The sequence below is a fragment of the Castor canadensis genome, chromosome 11 (assembly GCF_047511655.1).
Source record: "Castor canadensis chromosome 11, mCasCan1.hap1v2, whole genome shotgun sequence".
Classification (NCBI taxonomy): Eukaryota; Metazoa; Chordata; class Mammalia; order Rodentia; family Castoridae; genus Castor; species Castor canadensis.
The window spans coordinates 80,128,718-80,156,356 of NC_133396.1; the positions used below are offsets into that span (position 1 = coordinate 80,128,718).

At 35.5% G+C, this 27,639-nt stretch overlaps 1 protein-coding gene across 12 annotated transcripts in view; it reads right to left on the minus strand.

Annotated features, from left to right (window-relative positions):
- The window catches only part of Smg7 (SMG7 nonsense mediated mRNA decay factor), a 78,568-nt gene that overhangs the window by 9,766 nt on the left and 41,163 nt on the right, over positions 1-27,639 (minus strand). For 10 of the 12 annotated variants that reach the window (XM_074047274.1, XM_074047273.1, XM_074047277.1 and 7 more), the window contains 14 exons: positions 27,079-27,110; positions 23,445-23,562; positions 21,530-21,662; positions 16,266-16,437; positions 14,957-15,028; positions 13,924-14,074; positions 13,443-13,578; positions 9,401-9,563; positions 9,135-9,291; positions 7,277-7,347; positions 6,107-6,167; positions 3,047-3,166; positions 1,849-2,275; positions 151-295 (listed from right to left, as the gene is read on the minus strand). In XM_074047274.1, coding sequence (XP_073903375.1) covers positions 151-295; positions 1,849-2,275; positions 3,047-3,166; positions 6,107-6,167; positions 7,277-7,347; positions 9,135-9,291; positions 9,401-9,563; positions 13,443-13,578; positions 13,924-14,074; positions 14,957-15,028; positions 16,266-16,437; positions 21,530-21,662; positions 23,445-23,562; positions 27,079-27,110 — 1,958 coding nt within the window. The remainder of the gene's footprint in view (positions 1-150; positions 296-1,848; positions 2,276-3,046; positions 3,167-6,106; positions 6,168-7,276; positions 7,348-9,134; positions 9,292-9,400; positions 9,564-13,442; positions 13,579-13,923; positions 14,075-14,956; positions 15,029-16,265; positions 16,438-21,529; positions 21,663-23,444; positions 23,563-27,078; positions 27,111-27,639) is intronic. The other 2 variants (XM_020169579.2, XM_020169592.2) reach the window with 1 other exon arrangement.

The following is a 27,639-nucleotide window of genomic DNA, read 5'->3' on the forward strand; positions in this document are numbered from 1 at the left end:
TAATTTCATGAGCAACAGAGAAAATCTAATTTCTTTCTACTTTACAACATTATGACTTAGTAATGTCACTCCAAGAGTATAAATTAGTCAGTGAGTGGAATGAAATTCTTATACAGATGGGATTAAGAGGAAATCACAAAATTTATTTACCTGGCCGGCTGGGAAGAGGAGGGAAGGCGCCAGGGTGATGAATGGGGATGAACTGGGAGTTACTTGCTTGACTTGGGGTTTGTGTTACAGGTGTTTTCCTGGCTTCAGACACTGGAGTCTTTCTTAGTTCTGGCTGAGATTTTACCTATAACCAAAAGAGGAAAAACTATTTATAAAAACCTGGGACTCAAATGCATCAGAAAGAAGCACCTACTCCTAAAAAAAAGTAATAAAAAACCTTATTATGTCAAAACTTCCTTATGAAGATAAATTCATCTAAGTTAAATACAGAAAAAATCAAAATGAATTATTTGCCAATGAAAGATAAAAGGGTTTAATTTTACTGATATCATTTTGCTTTTATTCAATCACAATGATATGACATGTGGACAGGAATTTAAAACTCATTTGTTTCACAAGGGAGACACCTCATGTCAGCAGGTCAAAAAACTTGCCTATGATCAAGCTGCCTGTTCTGGAGTTTATGGCTCATTATGCTAAATTTGCTCTTGGTTGAGCAAAAAGAGGGAAATCAGGTAGCACATAAGAAATTTGAGATGACGTACAGAAATGCAATGATATACTGCTCCTGTCAAACTTTCTTCAATTATGAGTCAGGCAGATTTGAGAAAGATTAAGAACAGTAAAGGAGATTTTATCAGTTTGGATCTTACTGGGAAGAGCAGACAGGAAATGCTGGATTGGTTATTCCTAAAACTCTGGTCCTTTAACTTTCTAGTTCAATGTTTTGTTTTTTTTTTCCTTGCCTTCTCTTAGCACCTCTCCTCCACCCCCCACCTTCTCTTTCTCTCTCTGCCATTTACTATTTTCTACCATGTTTTTCTTCTATCAAATCTTAAAATGGAACTATGAATTTCTTATTTCTCACTTTCTTAAAAAAAAAATCCTAATAGGGAAATAAACTAAGGGTACAATTTATTTGTAAGTAACCTTCAGCAATGTAAGGCTCCTTATGCCAAAATGTGTTAGCCAATCACACAGCTACTTAAGTATTTATTCAAATATTAATGATATTAATAAAACCAGAAATGTCAAGACAATTTATGTGAAATCAGTTGAATCTCTTTGGATCGGTATAAATAAAACCATAAGTAAAAAGGGCTTATCTTTTGCTGTCAAGATACTTGAGTTCTTGTTTTACCAATTTCCATGAGCCAGGATAACATTACAGTGATTCACTGTCACTGGCTGGGAGAGGTGTAAATTTCAAGTAAAGGAGCCTGATCTTTTCCTAAGAATTCTTTGCTTTGTATAGTATATTTTGGAGGGAAAAGAAAACGACAAAAACTACATAAACTTTACTAAATCTTTGATTCCACTGGGTCTATAAAATCCCCCAAATCTCTACTATAATATTAATGAATGGTAACTATACCTTTCAAAGAAAAATATCCTGTGTGGAACTTATGGTTCCACAAATGGTCATCTCAGATCACTTAAAGGGAACCGATAGAAATTTCAAATCAGGTTGGAGGTTTTTTCCCCACTAACATTATAACTCCCAGTAAACAGATAAAGTAACCATTTACCATAGCTCTTTACATACCTTACTAGGCATTCAAAGAATGCACATAAACTTCAGAAGAGCCAATGTTCAAGGCTTTAGGAACAAAATGAGAAATCTTGCCTTTTGTGTGAGCCTTTCTCTACCTGCTTTATAGTTCAAATACAGCTTACCTGCACTGCCACATTCTGCTTTCCTGTTTCCTGTAACTTTCCTAAGGTGCATTTCTTGGTTTCAGTTTTCCTCTTGCTGTTGTCCTTCTTTCCATCATTCTTAGTTACAGTTATTCCTTTGCTATAGTCCCTTCTCACCTCTTTGGGAGGAAAACTTCTTCCTTGGTCTCTGTTCACTTCTCGTGGCTTAATGTTCTCTTTGAAGGTGACCACTGGTTTCTCTCCTGGGTCACAGCTGTTGCTTAGACTTCGGCCCGTAGACAGCACTGACTTTAGTCCTGGGCTTCCGTCAGTACCCAGTGATTCTATCACAGATGTTTCTTGCAGAATGAGATTCTCTTTGGCTTCACTGGGGTCTTCCAGTATTAATTCTGGAATTTCTGTGATAAACAACAATTTCCCTACCTCATTTTCACACTGAATCAGCCTAAAAAAGTAAAAATAAATCCAAAAATGAAAAAAAAAAAAACCCAAAAACCAAACCATAAACGTACAAAGCAGTAACTCAATTATGTATGGATCCAACAGTCAATATATTCCTAAGCCTAAAAATTACAGAAAGAGTAGGATCCAGTTAACACAAAAGTCATCACTTAGAAATTCAGGTTCTCATGATCATACTTAACAGCACTACAACATATTCCCCCTTTAAATACCTGCTAATAAACACAGAAAGATGACTATAATAAAAAAAGGCTATATGCTCCTGGGGAGATCCCAATGACATACACCTCTAAAGTGGCAAAACTAAAAAAATGAACTCATATCTATCTGAGTCCAAGCTTGTGTTCTTTCCACTACACCAAATACCACATCTGCTTTATGTTTAACTAGCCATTAGTATCATCCTGTTCTGTCATGACTGAAAGTGACCACCATGCCCTTGCCTAAGCAAATCAGATTGGCTGACTGAGAACGTATAATCCAGTTAGCTTTACATAGATGTTTATAAATAAGAGAACACACTAATAATGAACAAGCCTTTATAACAGGCAGCATAATGGGGAGAACAGAGGCTTTCAAATGGAGCATACTTATGATCAGTAGGGTTATCAACTACACATTGTGCTATAAATACTTTGACTTAGTCCCTAATAGCATTTATATCAAAGCCTAAAGCACACACAAGGTAGCAGAGTGTGTGTGTGTGCTGAAAGGGTGATTAAAAAGGAATAAACCAGAAGCTCCATGGACACACCGTGGCTGATTATCAGCAATCCATTTTCCTATCGAGATCAAGCGCTGCTGTCGTATCCGTCGTTGCTGACCTTCTTTGTCTCCTGTAATACCCTGGTGGCCTTTGGAAAAATCCAAGTTCCTAAAATTCACATAGCAAATTATAAACAATTAAACTCTAAAGATACCTTCCAGTCAACCAAGTTCATCTAAATAATGACACTGAATCAGTGGCTTCATGATGTTTGCCATATAGGTTAGAAACCTGATGTAATCAATTCCATTTGCTTTATTTATACTCACAAATATTTTAAATACAATGAAGCAAAGCAGAAAGAAAACAAGTTTATTACTTAATTACATTAACATAGTATTTTTGCTTATATTTCATTTTCTAGTTAGGAAGCTCAAATAACTTGCACGTCCTTTATTAGGTAATATCCTTTTGTCACTGTAAGAATAGTGTTGCTTTGTTTTTCCAGTGGTGGGAATCAAACTCAAGGCCTTGTATATACTATGCAAATGCTCTACCACTGTGCTGCACCCCTATCCCAGAATAAAGTTTTATAAATATGCTGCTTTCTGAGTAATTTGCTTTAAATGACCATAGGAACACTAAGGGTCTTTGAGATGCCTATTCTAACAAACAGAATTACTCTATCCACTTTAAAATGGTCCATTCTAAATCAGAAAAATGTATAAATATCATGCAGTACATAGAGGTGAGCAGCATAAGTCAACCTGAAAAATAAGGATTCTTCAGATCAGCTCTCTCCTCAATTAAACTTTAAAAGAATAGTAATTTAAGAATTGCCAGTCAGTATGCTGGGGACTGAGGACCCAAAGATCAGTGAGAAGTAGTTCCTTACCTTTATGATTCAATATGGTAAGTATTATAATAAAAAATACACAGAATAACAGAACAAAAGGATGAGTTCCTGACAAGAGGCTTTGGAAGGGTTTCATAGAGTCAATGATATCTGAGTTGGACCTTTTACAGGTATGGGTAAGTGCTTACTGAGAGAGAAAGGAAGGGCAGGGGAAAAGAATTTTCCCTCAACACAGAGAAAGAAAGTGTGTGGAGGAATAAAAGCATAACGTTACTCAAGAATAGGACATACTGAGCACATAGCATATGTTTAAGATATGTTTGGAGATGGGGAAGAGAAGTGACAGAACATAAAGCTGAAACACCAAGATAGCACTAGGATGTGGAGATCAAGCTAAAAGAGATATGGGAGTGATTTTTATATTGGCTGTGGGACCTAATTTTTCAAACAGTACAGAAGTAGCCTATGGGAAAAGAAGAACTATAAGGAGACTTTTTATGCTCCAGGTAAGTGATGATCGAAGTTTTAAGTTATACGAAAGTAAAAAGAAGCATTTTGTTCATAGAATTACAAGCCCTGCTGACAAAGATTAAGAGAAATAGGGGCTTTTCTGACTTATAGCTTGGTGGACGATGCCAAAAGCACAAATGGGAAATGTAGAAAATTCTAATGAAAAAAAGGAAAATATAAGCATAATTTTAGCCACATTTACAGCTTAACGTATGTAAGGGCCAGATTTGTAGAAATAGAGCCTAAACTCCAAGGGAAGTCAGAAATAAAAATTTGGGACTTACCATCCAAGATATAAAAAGTTCAAGACATAGAGATGGACTGATCACCAAGAAGAACGTAGACAGTGGGAAGGAAAGAATCTTAAACAACGTTCACAGTCATTTGATATGAAACAAGTAACAAAAAAGACTAAGAGTAGACTAAGCAGAGTAACGTAACAGAGCTTAAAGAAAAGAAAGTTCCATGAAGGAAGGGGTCAACAGACTCAATGCTGAGAGAAATTTTAAAAGATGAAAACTGTAAGAAAGAAAATCACTGGAATTGGTATCTAGATGGCTATAGCAGGCTGAGAAATGACTGGAAGTTGAAACAGTCAACTGTCAGTAAGGTTGGCCTACAATACTCTTAAAAGCTTGATGACAAAGCTGAGAAAGTGGCTCATGCCTGTAATCTCAGCTACTTGGGAGGTAGAGAGAGGGAGGATCACAGTTTGAGACTAGCCTAGGCGAAAAAGGTAGGCGAGACCCCATCTTAAATAAGGTAGGCATGGTAGTGGTCATCCCTGCTTTGTAGGAGGAGCAAATAGGAAGACTGAGGTCCAGGCTGGCCAGGGCAAAAAAGTTAAGACCCTATATGAAAAATAACTAAACCAAAAGGGGCTGGGGTGGGGAGCATGGTTCAGGTTGTAGAGCATGTCTGCTTAAAGCATTTCAAACTCCAGTAATCACCAAAAAAAAATGGTGATGAAGAGAAAGATACAGCAACACTAGAGAAAGAAGGGGTTGTGAGTTTTATATTATTTAAAAGAATAACAAAAAAGAACACATTAGAATGTTACTAGGCTAAAGGAAAAAGGGAAGGGTAGGGAAGGGAAGGAGAGGGGAAGGAGGGAAGACAGAAGGAGAAGAAAAGGAAGGGAAGGGAAAGCAAGGGAAGGAAAAGAATGGAAAAAAAGATATGGACAAGATCAAAAGATGGAGCAAGGTTCCCAGAGAGGTAAGGCGGGTTGGGACCAAGGGCACAAACAGGAAAATTGAGACCTGAAAAGTATTAAGAACTTATTCCTCTGAAAAGGAAGAAAAGAGACAAAGGATGACTAGAAAAAAAGCAGATTCTTCTACCATTATTACTGATATAAAAAGATGTCAAGTAATATAATCTTTGGTTTACATTTGGTTCCCTTTTGAGATTTCCCTTAGAATGTCAAGAAAAGTAAAGGTAGAATTAAGTGATTAGTCAGTATCATTGGGGAGAAGTAATTTTCTTTTCCATTCCTTTCTTCGTATTTTTAAAACACTGAGTATTGACACTATACAGGAATTAAATGCATGATACACAAATCCATTTCATACAACAAACTATTATTATTAGTTGCTGTTATGAAAATAAGACATGGCTGGGCCAGATCAAAGGTTCCTCTCTATACCTAAGCCTAATTCATATTCGTTTTAATACTGCAACCACCAGCTGAAATAAACTGCAACCACCAATGAAATAAACCTCCTTTGGCAGCCACCTACCTGAAAGAAGGTCTCAAAGCCAAGAATCCTTGCAACTCAAATTCCTCTGGAAGAGGTGTAGCTAAAGGAAGGAAATCAAAATCTGTAACCCAAGTTTCAATTAAAAGACCATTGGTTTGGTAGGACACTGTTCACTAAATGAAAAGAATAAAATATCAAAACAAAAGAACAGAATCATAATACTTAATTCTCTGCTTTTCTTTATAGTACGGTACTCTTGATTAAAAAAAAAAAGTTGCCTAGTAAAACCCCTACACAGTCCCTAATATTCCCCTAACGTTCAGTACTCAGGTAGCTGGTATGCGAACATTTTTATCAGTCTTAAAACTCCCAATGTTTGGACTACCTATGTCCTTTTATCCAAAGTACAACACTGACATCACCAGGAGCTGCAAAGAAGTACAGAATCTTGGGCATCATTTGAAACCTACTGAATCATAAGCTGTATTTTAACAAGATCCAGGTAACTCATTTGCAAATTAACACTTAAAGACTACTGATATAATGGGAGAATAATCAGAAAAGTGCAGTACTATGTATTATGCAGAAGTTTTTAAAGCAACAGAGAGGGAGTAAATCAATTATGGCACATACACAGAGTAGGATATTCTGAAGCATTTTCAAAGTATCTAGTGGCAAAAATGTTAGTGTTTTATTGTTAAATTTAAGAAGCAGGTACAAAGTCGTAGCTAATGCCAACATTTCTTATATGTCTGTACATGTAAGATAAAGGCCTAAAGAAGATATACTACCATGGGACTACTAGCAAGTACTATGGGAGAACTATGGGCAATTTGTGTTTTTATGTTTGCATGTGCCAAATCTTCTGTGAGTAGGTATTAAATTATTTTGACAAAGTACTGTTCAAAGTGTTTCTTTCTTTACTTTTTAAATTCTAAGAATGAAGAAGGGAAGAACGTGGAAAGAATTTAAGTGTATTATTTAATACTATGGACAGCTATTCAAATGTAGCTAAAGAATACGCTTTTGAAAAAGTAGAAGAATATTATCTCTACTTCTACCCATTTACTGAGTACCAGAGCTTAGTCACTTGGGAGATGCTGAATTCAAAGTCAAGGACATCTCATCAAAAGCTTATTTTCTCTCTGACCTGCTCACCATCAGTGATGAAGAACCACAGCAACAATACATGGCATGGGTGGCTCTTACCATTCGTACTGCAGAGATCCTCTTCATGCGGATGGAAACTGTTCAGAAGAGAAATTAGCCAGGGCCAAATGCTGTAAATTAAAGAAATATTTCAGACTTATGTGTTTTCTCCTTACTTTGGGACTTTAAAGGCTGTAAAATTCCCTGAAGTATGTTTTCAAACATGTTTACATAAAGATACACCAGAAGGGTCAAATTTCTGTTACAGGGACAACTCATTACTTTCAGATACTAGAAATCAATCTTTACTTAGAAAACTCTGAGAAAACAATATTATGTTTACCCAGAGCTTTCATATATATTATCAATTGTGGAGCCCAGTGCTAGTTCTTTAATCATGACAGGCTCTTCAAGTATACCACACCCAAATCACACTCCCTATTCAATGTCATTTACTTTCTGATACAAAAAAGTTCACACTGCAGATGGGCATGGTGGTTCAGCTCTGCAATACCAGCTACTCCAGGAGTGAGACAGGAGGATCACAGTGGGAAAAGTTAACATGACCTTATTTCAAAAACAAGCTAGGTGTGGTGGTTCATATATTCAAGGTAGGAGGATCACAATCTGAGACTGGTTTCAGCAAAACGCACAAGACTATCTGAAAAACAAACTAAAACCAAAAGTACTGGGGGTATGGCTCAAGTGGTAGAGTTGGCCTAAAAGGGCTTGAGTTTGTTCCCCAGTACTGCAAGGAAGAAAACAAAAAAAACCCATTGCTACAATATCTTTATCTGGACCAAAAGGATTGTTGTAGAGCAACAAAAATAATACAAATATGGCTCTTCCTGGCTATAAAAATATGAAAACTCTAAGTAAATGGCAAAACACAGACTTCTTTAATAGCATTATTGGTACAATTTATTGAACAAAACAAAAGCTTGAGTTCTAAAGTACATAAAAGAATAAAAACTATATAGCCCAAGTTAAGAACTAATGTCTGAAAATCTGTAATACCAAGACCTACACTAATACTGACAGGAGATACAGGGTATGCTATATCTCCTTTATTCAAGATGTTCAAGCTGTATCCATGACAATGGCAAAAATGAAGGCATTTATAGTGAGGTGGAAGAATAAAAGGAAAGAACTATGAAGTAGAGTGATTAAAGGGTCTTCAATGAGGCAAGTCATTTTCTAGGTTGCAACCTTGGTCAATGTGACCTGCAAGGCCATAAGCAGAAATTTCAGAGATTTTCCTTCAATGCACGAGCAAAATATGTAGGGAAAGAACTTCTTACTCCCTGCAAAGTCTTCTTCAAACTATTTATTTCTATATCAGAAGTACACAGAAAGTTATCATTTGCCACTCTAAAATCAGTAATTATCAAAAACTGTCAGAATTATTTTGAGTAGAGCTTACAGAGAAAATGATGAGAACAACTTTTGGGTGTAATTATAAGGCAACATCAGATAGTCTGTGTACAGAAAATAGTAAAAGAAAAATCTCTTCAATTTCTAAATAGAAAATTGTGACACTGTGGCACAATATAATGGAATTGTGGCACAATCTACTGGATAAACTGATTTTAAGTCAAGTTCATTTAAAAAATATCTTTTCCCGGAGCTACCGGCTTCCAGGCTCTGCTGCACTTCTCTAGCTGTAGCCTTTCCTATCTCTCTAATAAATCCTACATTAAAAAAAAAAAAAAAAAGGGGTCACCAATCCTTTACATGAAGAATTCAAATAAATAAATGAAAAGCATACAAAGAGGTTTTCAGTTCAATTTCAAGAGTAGGCAGAAAATACAAAATCTTCCATTGTTCAAATACTGTGTTTTAAGAGGCAGTTTTTACATATCTATGAACATCACACACATAAAGCACACAAACTACCATGAAATTCCAAAACACTTACTACTGTCTTTCATCCACCACTGCCTCCTGGAAGACTCTAGGTCTGAGTCTCAGCCAGTCCATGGAGACCTTGACTGCAGGGAGGGGGTAGGCATTGTAGGACTCCTCCTGAGACTCATTTTGGAGGGGACACTTGCACAGGATGCCAAGAAAAGACACTTTAAGAAAAAAATGTATCCGGAAAGCATAAGATATTTGAAACTGTGTATTAGTCCAAACCAAAAAATCATTATGGTGCCTGTCAAAGTTAAATGATTTAATACTCACTAAAGAGGGCCAGTAATTGTGTCCAACATAGCTGCTCATCTTGGCTATAACTATGCTGCTCCGTTTCATTGCTAAAGTCACGAAGGTGATGAAGTTGAAACAGGTTAATGACAGTGACATGAACTAACTGCTGAGAGTTGAAAGCTTTTTGGAATAGTAGCCTCTGTAAAAGGAGAAAAAAAAATACTACATAACCATCTTACACGTAAGAATTAAACAGACAGTATGCATTTAGAATCATGTGAGTAACAGAATTACAAATGAGTAAACTGTTTCACTTTTAATCCCAGTATTTTAACTGAGTCTCATGTTTTCCAAGTTGACTTTTTGCCTTGGAAGGAATTAATTCAGACACTACCAAGTTGTTTGAGCTATCTGTCCAGCTAACTTTTTCCCCCTAAGAAGCTATGTATTTCTTAAATATGTTGTAATAAAAAATTGGGGGAGTTATTTATAAATGTATGTGTTAGAAGTTGCTTTGTAAGAGATGTATGAAATATTAAATTGTTAAATTTGGACCAATGGTGTGTAGTGAAAAGATATATGTAGCTAAAAGAATTTCAAAAATGACTCCAAAACTTTTTGAATTCTTGATATATAAAACATGACTGCCAAGCTTTGTCCTAAAATTTTCACTTTCAAAGGCTTGACACATTTAAAGAAACTTATTTATAAATATTCCAGAACATAGTCTGGAATACATGATACATGATAAACTGGAGCAATTATTAAAATGTCTTATAGGCACTGGTACAAATTATCACAATGATATTTTTCTTAAAAAAGTACATGTATGATTTTCTGCTGAAATTTGATAATTTCTTTTACTTTATAACTGTGTTCAAGGTGACTTGCTAAGTATAATTATAAAGAAGTTGTTACCCAGATGTTCAGCTGATGGCCTCAACTTAATTACCTTATTTTAACATCTGTAATAGTTGAAGAGTGCCTTCATGTAAAATACTTCTCAATATAATCCCTACCAGATAGCTACTAGAAAGGATAGTTTGTTTTCACCCCATAGTTTACCATAGCAAGTCTCTCTCCATCCCTCCCCTGGGAGTATTTCTGGAAACAGCAGGGATTCACTGTTTCTAGCCTTATGGTAAGAAATGATAACCCTTACTTATAGTTCTACCAGCAGTGATAGGAGACCATGTCAGAAATGGTATGCCTTTGACTATTCTGAGCTTCTTGGTTTTTGCTTTTATTTATATAAACAATCTGAAATATCCACAGTAAGTTTTATGATATTAAGCAAAGACTTCACATTGCTATTGGAGAAAAATACAATTCCATTCAGAACTCTTGGCCATCTTGCAATGTGTCAAGAACACTCCCCCCGCCTTCTAAAGATATCAAGCATTTCTTTCTTTCTTTCAACATTTCCTAACCTCCTAACCTTTTCTCCAGAATTTTCTCACAAAATTTCTTCAATTTCCTATGTCTGACCTTCTAAATAAGTTAATTATTTACACAAATTTGACTGCTAATTCAACAAACTTCTTTTTTGCGGTACTGGGGCTTGAACTCAGGGCCTACACCTTAAGCCACTCCACCAGCCCTTTTTGGTGAAGGGTTTCTTCGAGATACAGTCTCGCGGACCGGGCTGGCTTCGAACCACAGTCCTTCTGATCTCTGCCTCCTGATTAGATAGGATTATAGGCATGAGCCACCAGAACCTGGCAACAAACTTTATGAATATATATCTACAAGTATCTACAGATGTATCTACAAATGTTTTAGAAATACTTTTGAAATTTATTCTACTATGCTTAAATTTCCCTTCAACAATGTGTTAATAGTTGGTGCTATAGTCTGCATCTTGAATGTCCCCAAAGGCCCATGTGGTGACAATGTGGTCCCCCACCAATATCATTACTGGTTGGTGGTAAAACCTTTAGGAAGTGGGGTCTAGTAGAATGAAGTTAGCTCATTAGGTGAATGCCCCTGAATGAAATAATGGGACTCCTACCACTTCTGTAAGAAAAACGATCTTTTCTATCAAAGTGTATTTCACCCTCTTAGATTACTTAAAATTCCTCAGGTCGCCATCTTAGGTGACTTGCGTTGTTTAAAGGGTTCCTGTTTCTTCTTCCAGATTCTTGTATGGTCCTATTGCTCACAAAAATTGCCCACCAGATTACGTGCCCTAGCCCATCCCCTAAGCCTTTTGGCCAATTAAGAAAGATTGTGAACTTTTGACCTGAACAAAATCCCATGTCTGCTCAGCTGGAGTGAGTACATGCTTGCACCCTTTTGATCAAAAGAAACTGGCTTGTCAAGATTTTCTCTCTCATGTGTCTGTTTTCAGCACCAGAGGGTCTTTAATTCCAATACTTTCTGCTTCCTTGTGGCCATGAGGTGAGCAGCTTGCTCTACTACATGTTCCCACTGTGATGTGTTGACTTGCCACAGGTCCGAAAACACTGGGCCAAGTGACCATGGAAAAAACTTCCACAATGGAGAACCAAAATAAACTTTTCCTCTTTTAAAGTTAATTATCTTAGAAACTTTGTCACAGTAATAATGGAAAGCTAACAAACTGGGTAAGATTTCAAGTAGAAGTGCCTCATACCATGTTTAACGTGATACTTCAATGTATACTTTAGCAACTGCCCACCTAATACCTACCAGAACTTCACATATAGAAATATATACTTGAACAAAGTATTAATGTTTGGGGTTTTACTAGACTAGTATAAGTAACTACATAGTGAAGATCTCAGTAACATCATCTTCCTACATTCCAATTTAGGGAGTATAGCTTTCATACAACCAGAATTAGAAGCAATTTGAAAGGTCATTTTAATTCCAACGACTGCTATTTAGTATGTAACTGTCAATCTGATGTCTAAGCTTGCTAAAAAGAACCCACAATCTCCCTGAGCAACCTTCTAAAGATTTCAACTGAAAATTTAAGATTTTAGTTCTGACTTTAGGAAAGGTATGTTTTCTAAATAACCCCTCAAATACATTCCAATTTGTTCTTTTCAAGTTTAAGCAGTCTAAGGCATTTTTAGTTGTTTCTCTCACACACCCAACCCTATAAATATCATACACTAACTTTTAAATAGGTCTCTAGAGAAACAGAAAATAGGAAAGGACTCCAAAAGTTTATTTTAAAACAAACTATATTGTAATTATTTAGTATAATCTTTTACGTATGTAAAATAGCAACAAAAAATGATTATCTATAAAAACTACTTTACATTGACTATATTTGCCTAATTCATGTCTTAAAAGTCCAAATTCTAAAATCTCTTGGAATGTGAGACTTTTATAACACATACAGGAAAAATCCCCAACAGTTATAGACTATTTCCAATTCCTGTATGTGTATGGATACAAAGAAATAACCAAGAAATGTAAAATGTCCTTTGAGATTTCCTTGTTCACTGTTGATCCTAGTGACTGATACATAGTAGACAATCAAATTGAATCAATTTATTGAATAAATTAAAAGTACATATTTTAACTTTCCCCATATTTTATGTATTACACTACATTCAAACTACATAATATACCAATGAAAGATCATTTTTATATATAAGTAGACCAAAGGTTACTTAATTTTATCTCCTTATAGAAGTTAGTAAAATATATTTATGTTGCATGAAGTTTTCATTGCATTCCTTCAAACTACCACAAATCCTGCTGGATTGAAGATAGTAAAAATAATGAGCATGGCTTCCAGAATGGCAGCGTTTATAAAGTAGTCAGCAGAATCATAAATAAGAATTTAAAAACCCATCAAAAGTAGTACTTTCAAAACCAAGAAAGGAGTTGTTTTTACTACTCTGAAACATGTTCTGTTAAATGGCAGCTACTCTGACAACATTGCTACTGCATTTTTTTTTTTGTGATACTATAGCTCAGTTTAAATTGAGGGGTTGCTATATGCAAGAATTTCACATTTTTTAAATTTAATTTTTATCAATAATTCAACTGAGAGTGAAATAAAAAATGGGAGTCAGTTCCTCCAAATCTTAATGCTTTCTGATTTAGACAAGACAAAGATTTTCTATTTTTGGAATCTAACCTTAAACTGTTCTTCCAATTTCTCTCGAAGAGGGCTCAACTTTTCCAAGCTCTTACTCAGGTACACATGACCGTGAAATTTAATAAAGGCCTTGATGAAGTCAGAAACACCCCATTTGGTTTTCACCTCATCCCGGCTGAAATGAAAGAAAAATTTCCATGAATCTTAAGCAGCAAAATGGCCAAAAACTACTTAGAAGAGAATATGGCTTGCAAAAACAAGTTATTTGAGCACTTGATCCACAAGGAGAAGGTTCTGCATCTGATGTAACTTTTGAACCACAACACACTCAGATGAGTCAATATTCAGGTGGGAACTAATCAAACACTGTGTGAAATTCAGTTAACTACATATAAAATGATTATGATACATCTGTAGGTTCAGGAATAAGAAAAGCATAGGTCACTGATCTTTATTTCTTGTGCGCCAAAATCTGAGAAGTTAAGGCTGCAGGAGACTGTTTGGAAAAAAGTCACCCTACCTTTCCAGTGCTTTAGAAAGTGCTTTTTGTAGATTAGTGGAGGCAGCTGGGAAAGGGAACTTCACAGCGATACTTCTGCAGTAGTAGAAAATTGTGGTCAGATGATCTCCTTTGGAAGAAGCTAAGATAGCCAACTGATTGTAAGGCTGACCTAAGGGAGAAAGTTGCAAATCTCATCACTATCTAATTATAAATGGGTATAATGTAAAAGAGCACATTTTAGTAATGGTGTATACTATTACTGTAGGTTACAAAGTCATATAATTAGGGTAGAGAATAGTACAACACATCTCAGAAAGGGCTGTCTGGTAAATCGTTTTGGCTTTGCAGGCCATAGGGTTTCTTTTTTGTTCATAGGGTTTCCATCATAATCACTCAGCTCTGTCATTGCAGTGGGAAAGCAGCCAGACAATATAAAATGGATTGTGTGGCCAGACTGCCATCTCTGCTTTAGACTCTTTCTAGAATCTAAAGGATTTCAAAATGGCTCAACACTAATAATTTATATCACCAATTATCTTCTGTTAATTCTTTAATTTAAAAGAATCACTGCTAATGCCTATTTTGGAGCCATGAAAAGTCAGAAGTACTATTTTTTTAGGTAATGTGTCATTTTTCTAAGGGAAAAATGGTAGTATTAAGATAATTATTCTATAAGCAACTAAGGAACCCAGTTGTAAGAATAATATTAGACCACATTATTTAATTTTATTTATATTGCTTTACCAATAAAAGTAATCTTATTTGGAAAAAAATGCATTTTGGGGCTAGGGATGTAGCTCAGTGGTAGAGAACTTCCCTAGCAGCCCAAGGCCCTGAGTTCAATCCCCTTCATGAGAAGAGAACAGGAGAAAAAAGAGAAAGAAAACTTACTGTAGTCATATGGAATGTTCAGTCAAAAGGGAAAATATGAAATTCAATACCAAAACTCTATTATTTTTATTAAGTTTGAAAGATGAGCCTTGAGTTATCTGCTATATTGCTATAAAGAACAAAGTATGATCATCACCCTCAGGTTGGGATGCCCACTCACCATTAGAGGGGACAAGCTGAGCTGCGTGCCTATAGTAGGACTCTGCTTGGCTGGTCTGGTTTCTGTATCGAGCTGAGAATAAGAAACAGAAAACTTAGTTAAACACACACACACAGACGGACAGACAGACAGACAGACACATACACACACCACCAGGAGGGCATTTTCAAAACAGCTAAAGGTTTAAATTCTAAAGATAATAAAGACATTTAAAATTAAAGATTATTAAAGACAGAAAATACTCTAAAACAAATTAACTATAGGATTATGTGTGAAGTGTCCATCTGACCTTCCCTATTTGGGACATTGAGCATGTAACCAATTTTAAAGCTTACCTAGCCCCCATTTTCAGGTCCTCCAGTGTCATGCATCACCAGCTCCCACTATGGACTATGCTGGTGACCTGGACCGGCCCACAAGAAGGGGTGAGTTATAAGGCACTTAAAAACAAAACAAAACAAAAAACACTATACAATATGATCTGAAAATTATGTATTTTTTCAATATCTTATTAAAGTGATTTTGAAAAATGCCTCATACCTATTGCAGCATCAAATATGTGTGTGCAAAATACATTTAAAGCAAAAACAACCTACACATGCTATCACTGAATCTCCCTGCAAAACTCACTGCTTACTTTAGTGTGACCTCTCATGGAGTCACTGATTTATGGCATTAAGAAACATAAAATCTTCAAAGTTAAAAAGCAATAATGTTCTCCATTCCTTGTTATTTGAGGACAAGCAAAACATAATCCTATAGTTAATTTGTTTTACAACCTTTTTAGGTTACCTTAAAGGAATGAACAAAAATAAGTAAGTTATGTAATATTTCCAGATAAAATACATACAATAGAAATACAAATTTAACCTTCAAAGGGAAGCAAAATTTAAAATGAGCTTGTAATGTACCAGTAGGAAGGGAAAAAAAAGGCAAACTAGCTCTAAAAGGAGTAATTTAGAAACCCTGTCTAACCCAAAAGAGTACAGACTTTCAATTTAGACAATACTATGGCATCAGTCTCATAAATTTAGCTTCAATTGTTTTTTAGCTATTTATTATTTGCCTATACCTGTGTAAAGACTGAATAAGATTGAAATCTTATTAAGAAAATTATTTCCTTCAAGGACATCTGTCAATCCCAAAACCTTAAGAAATCCTAAATTCCTAAAAATCCATATTAGAGTTTCCTTATACAAGAATCTAAGTTATGTGTGCATATTCAGCTTAAAGGAAGTTTCTTCTTAAGACTACTCCAAAGAAAAGAATGAATGTATTGTCAATTCCTTCACACCAAAGGTTCACTTACCAATGTCTCCAAGGTGGACGAGGCAGTGCTGGCAGATATAGGAACAGGAGCTAGACTGCGGCTTCACTATGGCGCTGGTATGCGTCTGTTTATTGCTAATAATTCCCAATTGGGAAGACTTCACACGGCACGGTAAATCTACATTAAACACTGTACACAGTTCTTGTAATAACTAAAAGAAAAACAGCAATATTTAGTAGCCAGAACTGTTCTAACAGTAAAGTTTGTATGCTATATAGCTACTATTCACTTATTGCTGAGACCTGAGCCAAGAACTACACAAAAATTATTATGGTAATGTTTGGTAGGATAACTCTTATCAATCATTATAAACCATGTCTTTTGAATTTTCAAGTATTAGGGCATTTTAGGATGTGCACTTAAAAGGCATACCATTTTTAAAGCAGGCTCTCTACCTGAACAGCATTTCTGGATATGCTGAGCAAGCAAAGCAAAGCAAGAAATTCCATGAAATTATTTACCTACTTCTCTCAAATACGTACACACAAAAAATCCAATATATATAAAGACTGGTTCATGAGAAATATCATTAAAATGGAAGCCAAGGTATTTATAAGACTTTAGAAGTTTCTCCACCTTTATTTTAAGTTCTACACCAATTCACATGTCTTTGCATATACAACAGAACTCTGGTATCCCAGACTTTAACTAGATCACCTATTCTCACATCCTCTATTCTCTAAAGTGTGAGAGGCTCTTTCCCCTAGTCACAGTTAACTCTTCTGCCTGTGCAGCCTGTTGTTCCCGTCTTTTCTTTCTCCTGCCTGTCACCTTCATTCTTTCATCTATAACCTCTCATGCTTCTGTTCTATGGTGTAAGCTATCAAGGTGTCCTAAGAAAACAAACAAGAACCAAAACATTGTTCCTTGACCTGAACTCCTTTCCGGCAAGTTTCTAGTATCTTCCAAGTCTAAGTGGAAGGGGGGAAAAAAAAACCACCATGAAAAATGCTCAACATCCCTGGCCATAAAGAAAATGCAAATCAAAACCACATTAAGATTCCGCCTCACTTCTGTTAGATGTCGGCGAGGTTGTGGGGGAAAAAGGAACCCTTCTACAATGCTGGTGGAAGCATAAATTAGTACAACAACCAGTGAAAACAGTATGGAGGCTCCTCAAAAAACTAAAAATAGAACTTCTATATGATTCAGCAATCCCACTCCTAGTGATATACTCTAAGGAATGTAAGCCAGGTTACAATAAAAACACCTGCACTCTCATGTTTATTGCAGTGTTATTTACACCAGCCAAGCTATGGAAACAGCCAAGATGTCCCACAACTGATGACTGGATTAAGAAAATGTGCTGTTTATATACAATGGAATTTTATTCAGCCATAAAGAAGAATGAAATGTTGTCCTTTGCAGGTAAATGTATAGAGCTGGGGAGCATCATCTTAAGTTAAGTTAGCCAGGTTCAGAAAACCAAAGGCCACATGTTTTCTCTCATATGTGGAATATAGGCTCAATACAAATACAAGCAATTTTATGTACACATAGAAATATATACAGAGCATGCATCCAAAAGTGGGACTGGTAGAGGAGACCAAAAAAAGGAAACAAAGTGAATAATAATGAAATGTATCACATCTGTGTAGAAATAAGATACAGGAAACATGGTGAAAACTGTTAAACAACACAGGATGGGGGTGTTGTGTAAGCACTGAAGTGCAGCGCAGGGGAGTTACATTGACTTTAGCACAATGCATGTATAAGCGAAAATCCCACTGACCAACAAATAGACACCTAAACAACAAAGGATGAGAATGAAAAACAGGTCACACTAAGAGGAAGGCACTAATGGGAATACAAAAATAATACAATTTTTAAAAATGTTTCTAACATCATCTTCTCAAGCAGACTCCTACATAGTAGTCTATATTTTTCCTAACATCATCTTCTCAAGCAGACTCCTACATAGTAGTCTATATTTTTCCTATCTGCTTTCTCAACTCCTATTCATTTCTTAATCTATTACCATCAGACCTCCATACAACTTCCTCCCCAATCTACCACCCACCACTGGTTTACTAAAGTGCTCTCAATCTGACAATTTGCTATATAGTAGTCAAACACAATTCATTTTCAGCTATCACCTTGCTGGACCTCTCTTCTGCATTTAAAAGAACTCATCAGGGCTGGTGGAGATAGCTCAAATGGTAAAGTGTCTGCCTGGGAAGAATGAGGCCCTGAGTTCAAACAAACAAACAAAAAAATATATATTTTTTTAATTGAAGCTGGGGGTGTAGTTCAGTGGTAAAGCACTTGCACAACATGGGCAAGACCCTGGGTTCAATACCCCAGCAGATCTTATGGTGACCACTGAGCTTTTCTAGTTCATTGGATTTCTCCAGCCATACCTTTTCAGTTGTCTTCACTCAGAGGCTTTCCTTCTCCCATCTTGCCAGGGGTTTAATTCCCCATCCAGTTCTTTGTATTCTATTCTCACTTATCTAAATCTTTACTTATAAACATATTCATTCGAATATCTGCCTACTCTATCAGACACATGGTAAGCAACATACACACAAAGATGAGTAAGAAAACCAAATGGATGAGTTAGGTACAAAAAGAGAGAAGGGAAGGGGGGGGGGTAAGATAAGAAGTAAACAAGAAAGAGGGAAAGAGAGAAAGAAAGCATGATGTACACCATAAGCTGTGTATCTTGACTTCTCAATAGCACCCAAAAGGGCTGATCAGTCACCCTTGCCCTAATGAAATGCTTTTCTCTTGGCTTCCAAGTTACCTCTCTCCTTGATTTATCAATGTCCAGTAACATGTATGTCTCATCATAAAAGAAGGTTAAGAACCATTTCAAGCCAGGTATGGTGGTACATGCCTGTAATCCCACTTATTTGGGAGGCTGAGGCAAAAGGATTGAGAGTTCCAGGCCAGCTACAGCAAAGTTAGCAAGACCCTATCTCAAAAACAAAATACAAACAAAAGGGCTGTGGGTATTGCCCAAGTGGTAGAGTGTTTGCCTAATAGCAGAAGGCCCAGGGTTTAATCGCCAGCACCACAAAATAAAGTAATTTTCATGATGACAAAGGTGAATAATGTTTATTATAAAATGTACTTTCTCTACAACACAGCCAGCTGTACCACCTCTCTCTGCTTCCCCTACTTCAGTTGTGTTCCCAGTTCTACCTTCTACTGCATGGCGGAAGGAAAAGAGATTTGAAATGAAATTTTAAAACTGGACTGTGCTTCAGAAACTAAAAACAACCAGAATGTTATGCAATCTGTTCAAGTAATGATGCAAATTTGGATATTTATGGGTATTTAACAGAGCACAGCAGAAGGCAGTGATTGAGGAGGGGAGAAGACACTTTCTGTGAGGTGAAACTACTTAATCAACATAGTCAAACTATACATATAATTTTATATCATTAATTTTTCAATTAGTAGTAACAACTTTTTCACCTTAAAAATCTTCATAATATTAATTTATAATAATTTCATGTTTCTGTTTTATAGTTACATCATTATTTAATCATTATAGGATATTTGTATTGTTTTCAAATATTAAGATTAGATTATAATATTCATTTGTTTCTTTAAAAGTGATCATTATCATTATTAAATAACTGCTGAGCAAGGGACAAAGGGAAACAAAATACAGTTTTAAAAAAACTCAATGTCTACACTTCAAAACTCTATGGTGAAAAGACAGAAGAAACTGATGAAAATGCTGTAAATGATGACATACAACATTATGTATTAATAGTATTTAAACTTTCATTCACCTAATGGCATCAATTTAAGGAATTGGTCCTCAGGAATTAACTTAATATTAGAGAAAATGTTTTACTCAAACTGTTTAATAATCAAAACTTTGTTAAGATGTGTATAAAGCAGATAGAAGACTGGATATATAGTACTGCCTTAGCAATGTAAAAAAGTACAAAAACATCAGAAAGACACACATTAAAGTGATAATTTATCCTGAATGAAAACATTTTAAAATTTCTGAAATTAGTATGCATTATTTTTATAGTCAGAAAAAAAAAAAAGACCTATCTATAATCTATCCATCTATTCAGTCAGATTGGACATTTCCTTGAAGGTAAAAGATTCAATCTCATCTCCCTCCATGACCTCAGTATCTAATACTGCATCTTATGTACTACAGGCTTTCGAGAGGTACCTGTATAATGAATAAGCCTTTAATATTTGCCTTAAGGACTACTTACTGGAACATCAATCCCTCTCTCCAAAAGTATTCTCTCTCCAAAGTATCAAGTAAAAGCTAGCATAAATTTGAAAATGAATTCTGAGAATAAAAACTGTACTCGCGTTCTTTGAATGAACTGTGTGTGATGGGTGTTTTTTGGCCTAAACAAAACATAAATAATTTCTACAAGATGATAGCTATTTAATAATAGCTTCCAATACAGAGATCTTTTTTCTCTTACTTCTTCATTCAAAGAAATAGTAAAATGAAAATAAAGCCAGAATATAGGTAGGTGGCAAGCAACACAGAGAGAACCACCCAGAGATTTTTCAACACATGATCCTTGAAACACTGTCTTATTGTAAGATGCTAATTTCTATTAAAAAATTTTATCTTTTAAATTACAAATGGAGGAGACAAAAATTTTCCAAAGGATCGTGCTATAGTAAAGAATATTCATTCCATAGTCAGAAATAGGACTTATTTAATGCTTTACCTAGCCTGATACAGAAATTGCATCAGCATGTAACTAAAGAAAGAAAATATGTGAAGATAATGAATAGAAGTTTTTTTTCAAACTGAGGAAAAGGTGCTGTTTCTTAGGTAGTTTAAAACATTTCAAGATACATGTAAATTTCACTGTATAAATACTACTGTGAAGATGCACTGACATTACAAATTTCAACTGTTTCCTACCTGGCACAACATAACCTATTTCTTTCATAATTTTGATACTGATACTCATAAATTCAATTTTGCTCTAATACCACTTGTAACTAACCACCTCAGTGATTCCAATGAGGTTTTGTGCTCATCACTTAACCCATTCCTATTCATAGTTACACCTCCAACCTGTAAGCCAAAACATCTAAGAGTAGAGTCTTTTTATTTTTTGTGAAGGTCTTACAGTAACTAATTTAGGACATTTGTATTCATTTGAGATTATAGGAGATAACCCTCTGGATGTCTCAGGTACTGGTTGTAGGAAGTATTTATGTAAACTAAAGATATGTACAAAGAGCAGAATACCACTAATACCAGGAAACACGGTATACGATGCAGAACTCACCTGAGTATAGAAGCCACTAGCTGCCTCTAGGAACAGAGAAAGGTTTGCCTGAACTTCACTCCGATTCGGGTTAGCTCGATTCTTTGCCTGGCCTTGTAGTGTTGTGATCTGATTCTTAAAGGCATGATTCCAGCTGAAAACAAAATGTAATTCTATTTGGTATAGCAATGACTCACTAGGCAGACACTAGTCCCCCTGAGAACTGTCTGTTATAATTATAATACACTAGACAGTAAACCTGCATTAAAGTTATTCATTTAAATAACTTTATGAACAAGACTAGACATGCAGAAGAATTCAAATGACCTTAGTAGACACTTACCAAATGTTTGAACAATCAGACTGCGGCTTCAGCTATTAAATCTTTTAGAGCTACCACAGTTAGAGCCTATTTAGGAATCCCAGTACAAAATCAAAATTATAATCACAAGATCAAAGTAAAAATAAGCTATTAATAAACTTCCAAACACTGTATCAAAAATAATTGACTCTATTCAAGTGACATGTATGGGAGGCAGGCTTTAAAAATGTAAAGCTGTTTCCCTATAGCATTCAGTTCCACTCCTATCTAATAATTCCATTTATTAATCTTGGGATTAGTATTTTCTTTTTAAAAAGGGATTTTTTTTTTTTTTTGGTAGTAGTTGGGTTTGAGGTCAGGGCCTTTGTGCTTGCTAGGCAGGTGCTCTAGCACTTCAGCCACAACCCCCAACCCAGGTTTAATATTTTCTTTACAGCAACATGAAATGCCAGCTACTTTTCAATTTTGGCTATTTAAAATGACATAGTGCTGAAATATGGCATACCAAACTTCTGTTATAAAATGCTTTTCATTAATTAAGTTATGTAAACAATTTAAAAAATCGGTTTTGGTGAAATACACTTACCTCTTTAACTTGAAAAACCACAGGGAAAAGAGGAAGCAAATACAGGTAAGTGTTTTACAATCAACCTGGAAACCACCTAATTATCTATGTCAACTTTTGAGGCTCTAAAGCCCCAGGTTTTTAAAAATGACCTATATCAGTCAATCCCTTAATTCATTGCTGATGACATCTTATCCTGAGTCTAATATAGATAGGATTTTGGTTGGCTGTAATTTAGCTCTATTACTAGATTTCCTAAAAATATAAAGTATACAAGAAAGGTACAGGGCTGGGGGTATGGCTCAAGTGGTAACGTGCTCAGGTTCAAATCCCGTAGTGCCAAAAAATAAATAGGAAGATAGGAAAAACTACTCTTCGGCAAAATTAGGGCAATAGGCATTACTAGGCAGAATATTCTTATTTGATTTTTAAATTCCTACCAGGCTAATGTCCCTCTTCCAATTTATAAGGCAAGGCCTTGCATACAAAGCATTTACTCACATGGAAATTTGGTTATCTGCCATTTCACCCTTCATAGAAAGAACAAGAGACAATAGTCTAAATACATAAAATCTTTCTTTAGTTTTATTAGGAGGAGGAAAAAAAGGGAAGTATTAATTTACTTGATTAAAAAGGACTCTCCTTACAATGCAAATACATTTTCCTGTTGGAGAAACGTATAGCATTACATTTAACAAGAAAGATTTTTGTAAAGATTTAAAAAAGAAATCACGGCTTAAATGTAGGACCGAATACAGAAAACCAAAAGCATTCGTAACACTTGAAATGTATGTATTTGTTTTTCTCATATGCCTTGAAAGAGCTGCCCTTTATAAGATTCTTCTGTATGCATTTCTTGTCTTACCTTCACAAATGGAAAAATATTAATGGCCAAATATTTTGTCAAAAAATAAAATTACAAATATTAGAATTCCTTTCTACTAAAAAATGTTCCTCCGGAGTAGATTAAAAAAACAACCAATCAAACAGTTTTAAAGTCTTGGTGAGATTCTTGATCTTATAGGAACATCCTAAAAGATAATACTTACAGATCCTGTTCTACTTTCTTGTCTAAAGCGTATTCCAAATCAGTAACTAGCATTTTTTGGTACAGGTCCTGCAGAGCCTGCCTGGATGTCCAGACCTCAGCTGGACCCAGCTTAGAATCTGAGTAACAAAAGAAAAACACAACACACACATAAACAGCTTAATCTATATACCACACAAATGATTTCTTCCCCTCCATTTCCAAAGCAAATCTGCTCTAAGTACATTCCACAGACTGCTGCACAAGTTTTATATTACTATACTTCAAATGACTTTCACCTTTTGGCTAAAGACTAAATCTGATTTAAGATACTTTTGTATATTTGTCTTTTAGCTTTGAAATAACATCATGAAATGAAAATGTCTTTTAAAAAATAGCTCACCCTTGGCTTTTGGTTTGGATTTCTACCTATTTGTGTCATAAGATGCCATATGCCTCACAGTAAGTTACTCCATTTGAGATAATGGACAACCAAGTTGGTCTGTTCACCCTCTCTTTTTTTTAAATTTTTTTTAATTTAATTTTATTTTGTTCACCCTCATAACTGTACTTCTTTGTCCAAAGTAGTTTTTTTTTCCTTTATATTTTGAATTATCCCCATAGACATCTCTTTTTAAATTTATGGCTAAATACTTTTGTTTTTATAATCATATTATTGTTGTGCTCAGGGTATATTGTGACATTTACAAAACTGCTTACAATAGAATCTTAAATTCACCCCCTCCATTATTCTATCTCCCCTCCTCCCATTCTTAGAATAGTTTCAACAAGTCTCATTTTTCCATTTTCACACACGAGTACATAGTATTTCCACCATATTTACCTTCCTACGCCCTTTCCTTATATCCTCCCCTCTCCCACTGACATCAACCTCCAGACAGGACCTGTTTCACCTTGATTTCATTATGACATTTCCATGTATGTATGTATGTATGTATGATATCCCAAATTGGTTCACCTCCTCCATTTTTTCCTTTCTACCTTAGTCTCTTCTTATGGTGATTTCAACAGATTTAAAAATTCTAATATTCATTCTTGTACAGAAAGTACATCAACCATATTTACTTTCTTTACTTCTTTTACCTTCTCTCTCCCATTAGTGCCCTCCCCTTAGTGTGATCTGTTTTTCATTCTTACCCTTCGTTATTTAGGTGTCTGTTCATTGTTCACTGGAGGTTTTTACCTTGGTATTATACCTGTACATGCACTGTACTTAAGTCAATGTAAGCCCCCTCCACTGTACTTCCTTGTCCTTTTCCCCCTGTCCTGGGTTGTTTAGCAGTTTTCAGCATGTTTCCTTGTGTCTTGTTCCTACACAGATGTGATGTAGTTCATTATTATTTGCTATTTTTCTTCTTTTTCTCATCCTTTATAGTCTCCTCTACCAGTCCCACTTTTGGATACATGCAGGCAAACAGATGGAACTGGAGAACACAATCTAAAGTGAAGTCAGCCAGGTTCAGAAAATCAAAAGCCACATGTTTTCTCTCATATGTGGAATATAGGCCCAATAAAAATATAAACAGTATTATATTATATATACATGTATCTACAGACGTATTTACAGAATTCTCCTATCACCATTCAGCAGCTGCTTGGGTTACTCCTATTCTATGTGTATCAACCCAATAAAGCCATGACAGAATTATTTTAGTAAGTGGTACACTGCCTTCCAAGCAATGGCAATCCACACTTGCCATTTAATATAGAGAAGAGCCACAAAAAGATTGGGATTGAACTGCAAGAGACCGTATGAGAGACTATGTGTGAGATAAAAGTAGAAAGACAGCTTATGACTATACATATTGTGAACTGGACCATGCTTTCTGCCACACTGCTGCCTTTCTGATTACTAACCTCTTGAGCAGTTTAGTAACTGACACTAAGTTGCCTCAGAGGAACTTATAATAATGGACTTTTCAATTATCCATTTCCAATAGCCAGCTAAGCTTTGATTTCATTTAGGAGTTTACTGTTACACAAAGGCATAATTTTCAGTCCTCTTTAGGTTTCCAATTAGTATCTATGGCCACCACAATCCTGTTCTGCAAATGTAATCTACTGGATATTTGAGTTAATGCTCATAGGACTTGGTTGGCAAGTATGAATAAAGTCTTGTATCAGTTTCTTGGTCTCCTAATAGGTTTTTAATCACTAATAAATTTATAGATTTATTCAAACCTGTTTCAACTCAATGATGACAAGGAGACTGTAACAGATCATTAACTCTGATCTATCAGATAAGACTGTCATTTAAACAAGTAGACTTAGTATCTGGGCTTAAGTTTTTAGGAAGCTAATGTCCCCTGTAAAAGTCAAACCCTCAGACCCTAAGACCACCTTATGGAGAGTGTTCAACGGCGTGCATGGTTTAATGTTGCTCCATGCATTGTTTTGCAATACAAATTATGCTTGCAAGCCAATTCAAAAGTATAACACTGTAGCAGCTCAGAGCTGACACTGATATACACAGTGCAGATGATGACAAATTTGTTAATAATATGAAGAGCTGTGGTGCTGTACTAAGTAAATCTATCATAAGCCTTTTTTCTTGAATAATATGACAATGAGATTACCCATAAACTGAGAACATCAGCATATGATTCTAGAAGTTGAAGAAAAGATATCCCACTAGTTCATATCCTCTTCCATTATAAATCTTGGCAGATAATCTGGCTACCACAACAATTTAATTCTTCATGGGTTTTATTGCATAACTAAAATCCTCAAAAATTAGAATGAGATCTGTACTACATATCCCTTTTATATTTCAAGACAACATAGGCTCTTATGGAGGACATACTGATCATTGCATAGTTTACTACCATAGCAGCAACGATGTGGAAGACAAGAAAGAAACTACTGAATTTCAGTAGTTTCCCCGCAAATATTTTTTTCTGAAGGCTTACTTACTATTCCATTCAAGTCTGACTCATTGTAAATAGGATAAGAACAATTTCCCAGGAAGATATTAACTGAACATCATGTTTTTAATTTATATGGAGTATGAGTGAATTATTTTATGTATATCTTAAATGGTTGAGATAAAGTGCATACAAGTCAGGCACAGTGGCTCATGCCCAGTTACTCAGGGGGTGAAGATAATGAGGCTAACGCAGGGGCCAAAAGTTCCTGGAACCCCATCTCAATCAATAAAAGCTAGGCCTGTAGAGTGCACCTGTCATTCCAGTTATGCTGAAACATAAACAGAAGAACTGCAGCCTAGGCCAGCCTGGGCAAAAATGTGAGTCCCTATTTGAAAATTACATAAAGCAAAAAAAGGGCTGGAGGCATGACTCAAGTGGTTGAGCACCTGTATAGCAAGCACAAGGCCCTGAGTTCAAGCTCCATTACTGCCAAAAAAAGTTCGTAAAAATTAACTGGTTACATACATTAAATTAGGTGATAAGGTGATGTTCAATTCAATATGACATATGTTACATAAAATTCCTTACAGGTATTTAAGAATCCAAAGTCTAAAAACAATAAATATTTAAAGCAAATAGGGATAATAACAAATTATCCCTTTTGGCAAGTAGGACAGGGTTTAGTCCTACACATAATACAGGAAAGAGAATATTCTTCCATTAATTTAGTGGTATAAAGTTGTGAAAAAGAAATAAACCAGACAATACCTGTCATGTCAGCCTTCAGGACTTCTGCCTGCCTGTATAAGAAAAAAAAGAACAACAGTCAGAAATAAACTAGGCCTAACCAACATAAACAATCTTAAACACTAAGTGGAAAGCATACATTACAATAAGGCTGCAGAGCAGTTAAGGCTGCAGAGCAGTTAAGTCTGTGGCACTGTAAATGCTGTGCCTCCTTTAGCATCCGTAACACTAGGTCATGGCAAATTAATGCCTTTTCTTTCAAGTTTACAGTATCATCAGTGATCTCTTCTGTCAAGTAGAGATTGCTTTTTTGCTGTTTTTCTCCAAATTAAATCCTACTTTGTTTCTCAATTCACTATTTACTGTGACTGTTTCAAAATTCTACTTGCTTTAAGCTGCTGATTCTTGTTTCCCCTCCTCATTGCTAAATGAGTCCCACTAAGTGTGTACGACAGTTACACAGCTCTCTCCTTACTATCTCCTAGAGCATCTCTTATTTAGGACCAAAATTCCACTTAGGTATACTCTTTCTAGCCTTTCTTAAGGATATGTTCATTTGGTTAGCCCCTTCCTCCTTTTGAC